This window comes from Macrobrachium nipponense, chromosome 4, assembly GCF_015104395.2.
Source record: "Macrobrachium nipponense isolate FS-2020 chromosome 4, ASM1510439v2, whole genome shotgun sequence".
Classification (NCBI taxonomy): Eukaryota; Metazoa; Arthropoda; class Malacostraca; order Decapoda; family Palaemonidae; genus Macrobrachium; species Macrobrachium nipponense.
In genome coordinates, this window is record NC_061100.1 from 136,810,137 (window position 1) to 136,811,850 (window position 1,714).

The 1,714-nt window shown below is 40.4% G+C and overlaps 1 protein-coding gene across 1 annotated transcript in view; it reads right to left on the reverse strand.

The window, feature by feature from the left end:
* The window catches only part of LOC135211516 (uncharacterized), a 629,390-nt gene extending 627,953 nt beyond the window's left edge, over nucleotides 1-1,437 (reverse strand). The window contains 1 exon segment of the mRNA XM_064244821.1: nucleotides 965-1,437. Within this exon segment, the coding sequence (XP_064100891.1) occupies nucleotides 965-1,268 (304 nt within the window). The 5' untranslated portion in view covers nucleotides 1,269-1,437.
* Nucleotides 1,438-1,714: the final 277 nt, after the last annotated feature.

A 1,714-nucleotide genomic window follows, 5' to 3' on the forward strand; every position in this document is an offset into this window, starting at 1 on the left:
CGATTAAGCATATAAAGTAACACTTAAAATAATGAAAGCTTTAAATACATAATTTTCAAATGTGTTTCCAAGCACAAGCATCATTAAAGATTGAGTATTTTACCTTTTCTTTATTTTGCTTCTGTTGCAGGCAGCTCAGAGAGCCAAGTGTTCCTCAAAAAAATCATGAAATACATCATCAACCTCAGTTCCACATGCCATTTATTTAACCACCCAGGTTATTTTACTATTGATTGGGACACAAACCATATAGTAATGATCGTGAGTTTGGCTCGACTGACATGGGTTACCAAGACTTTCCCTAGGGGCCTAGACCTACGCCCAACACATAATAATAGCAAAGATCAACTAGAGCATATCATTTGAAAATAATCCGCACATTTGATTAAAGGTGAATTCCTTTGTCGATTTTGAGCATAGGCTATACCTACTTGCCTATCTTGGCCAATACGAAAAATGAAGGATTTTTAAATTTACGATAGTATTAATCGGCTATATGCAAACTCAAATGCAGTTACCTACCAGGCAAACATACTATTTCATTTCTAGGAAATCAATGCCTTCGTAGCCATCGATAAGGCAAAACTGAAAAACAAAAACAAGGGGATAGGCTAGCCATTAACTACAGTTAGCTATATATATACTATGTGAAAGAGAGAGAGAGAGAGAGAGAGAGAGAGAGAATCGCTAACTTGATATATACAAATAAATAAATATAAATAAATAAATAATATATATATATATAATATATATATATATATATATATATAAATTAATATGAAAATATACCATAATTTCCCCTGCACGTCTAAATCCCTCATTTGTCTTACGTTAAGCCTCAAACTATTCTCTAACTAACGTCATTCCCTGCAAACATACTGAATAACATTAAGTGCCAAAATAAATAAAAGAAAAAATGAGGCTGAGCCGCGTAGAGTAGGATAAAACCAGGAGTAAAACTTACGGACAGGAACGGTGCGAGGATTATGCCCGGTGACTTTGAGTTCCAAGGAGGCCAGTCGGGAGGTAAGGGCAGAGGCGCGACTGTTAATCTGCAGCAGCTCTTCCTCCAAACCCCGCGACACGCCCTGGGCAGCGACGACCAAGCTTGCAAGCTGGCGAAGGGCACCACACAACGTGACATTCGTGACGGCCGTTAGATCGTATTCCCCCTCCAAAACCACGTCTTCGCCTTCCTCCGTCTGCCCCCACGTCGAGGGGCGCCTCGAAAGGCCGACCGGCTTGATAAGCCGTTTGACCAGCGGCATGCTGGTTGATTTAGGGAAGGACCACTCAGGCTAACGCATCATTTATTACGAGGTATTAAACAAAACACATGACACTTCATATCGCCTGCTCACACGTGACACGTTACATCCTCTCACGTACACAGGATACACGTCCGTTCAAGACGCCATCTTCGGCGCGACTGAGTAGTATGGACAGTGACTGGAGCGATTTTGTCCTCGGTACAGGGCTCACGCACGTAACACCTGCTCCCACTCAATGAGCGTGATGTAGCCGTTAACATCATACATGTTTACTACATATAACCAAGTATTTCCTACAAAGTTATTTGACCTAATCCCAGATTGTGGCAATTTTTTAGAAATAACTTTATTTTTTCCCAATGAGACTGCCCCTTTCTATTATAGAATATGAATAATGTGCGTTAACTGTGCGTGAACTTTTCACACTAGCGAAGGAGAAAAAT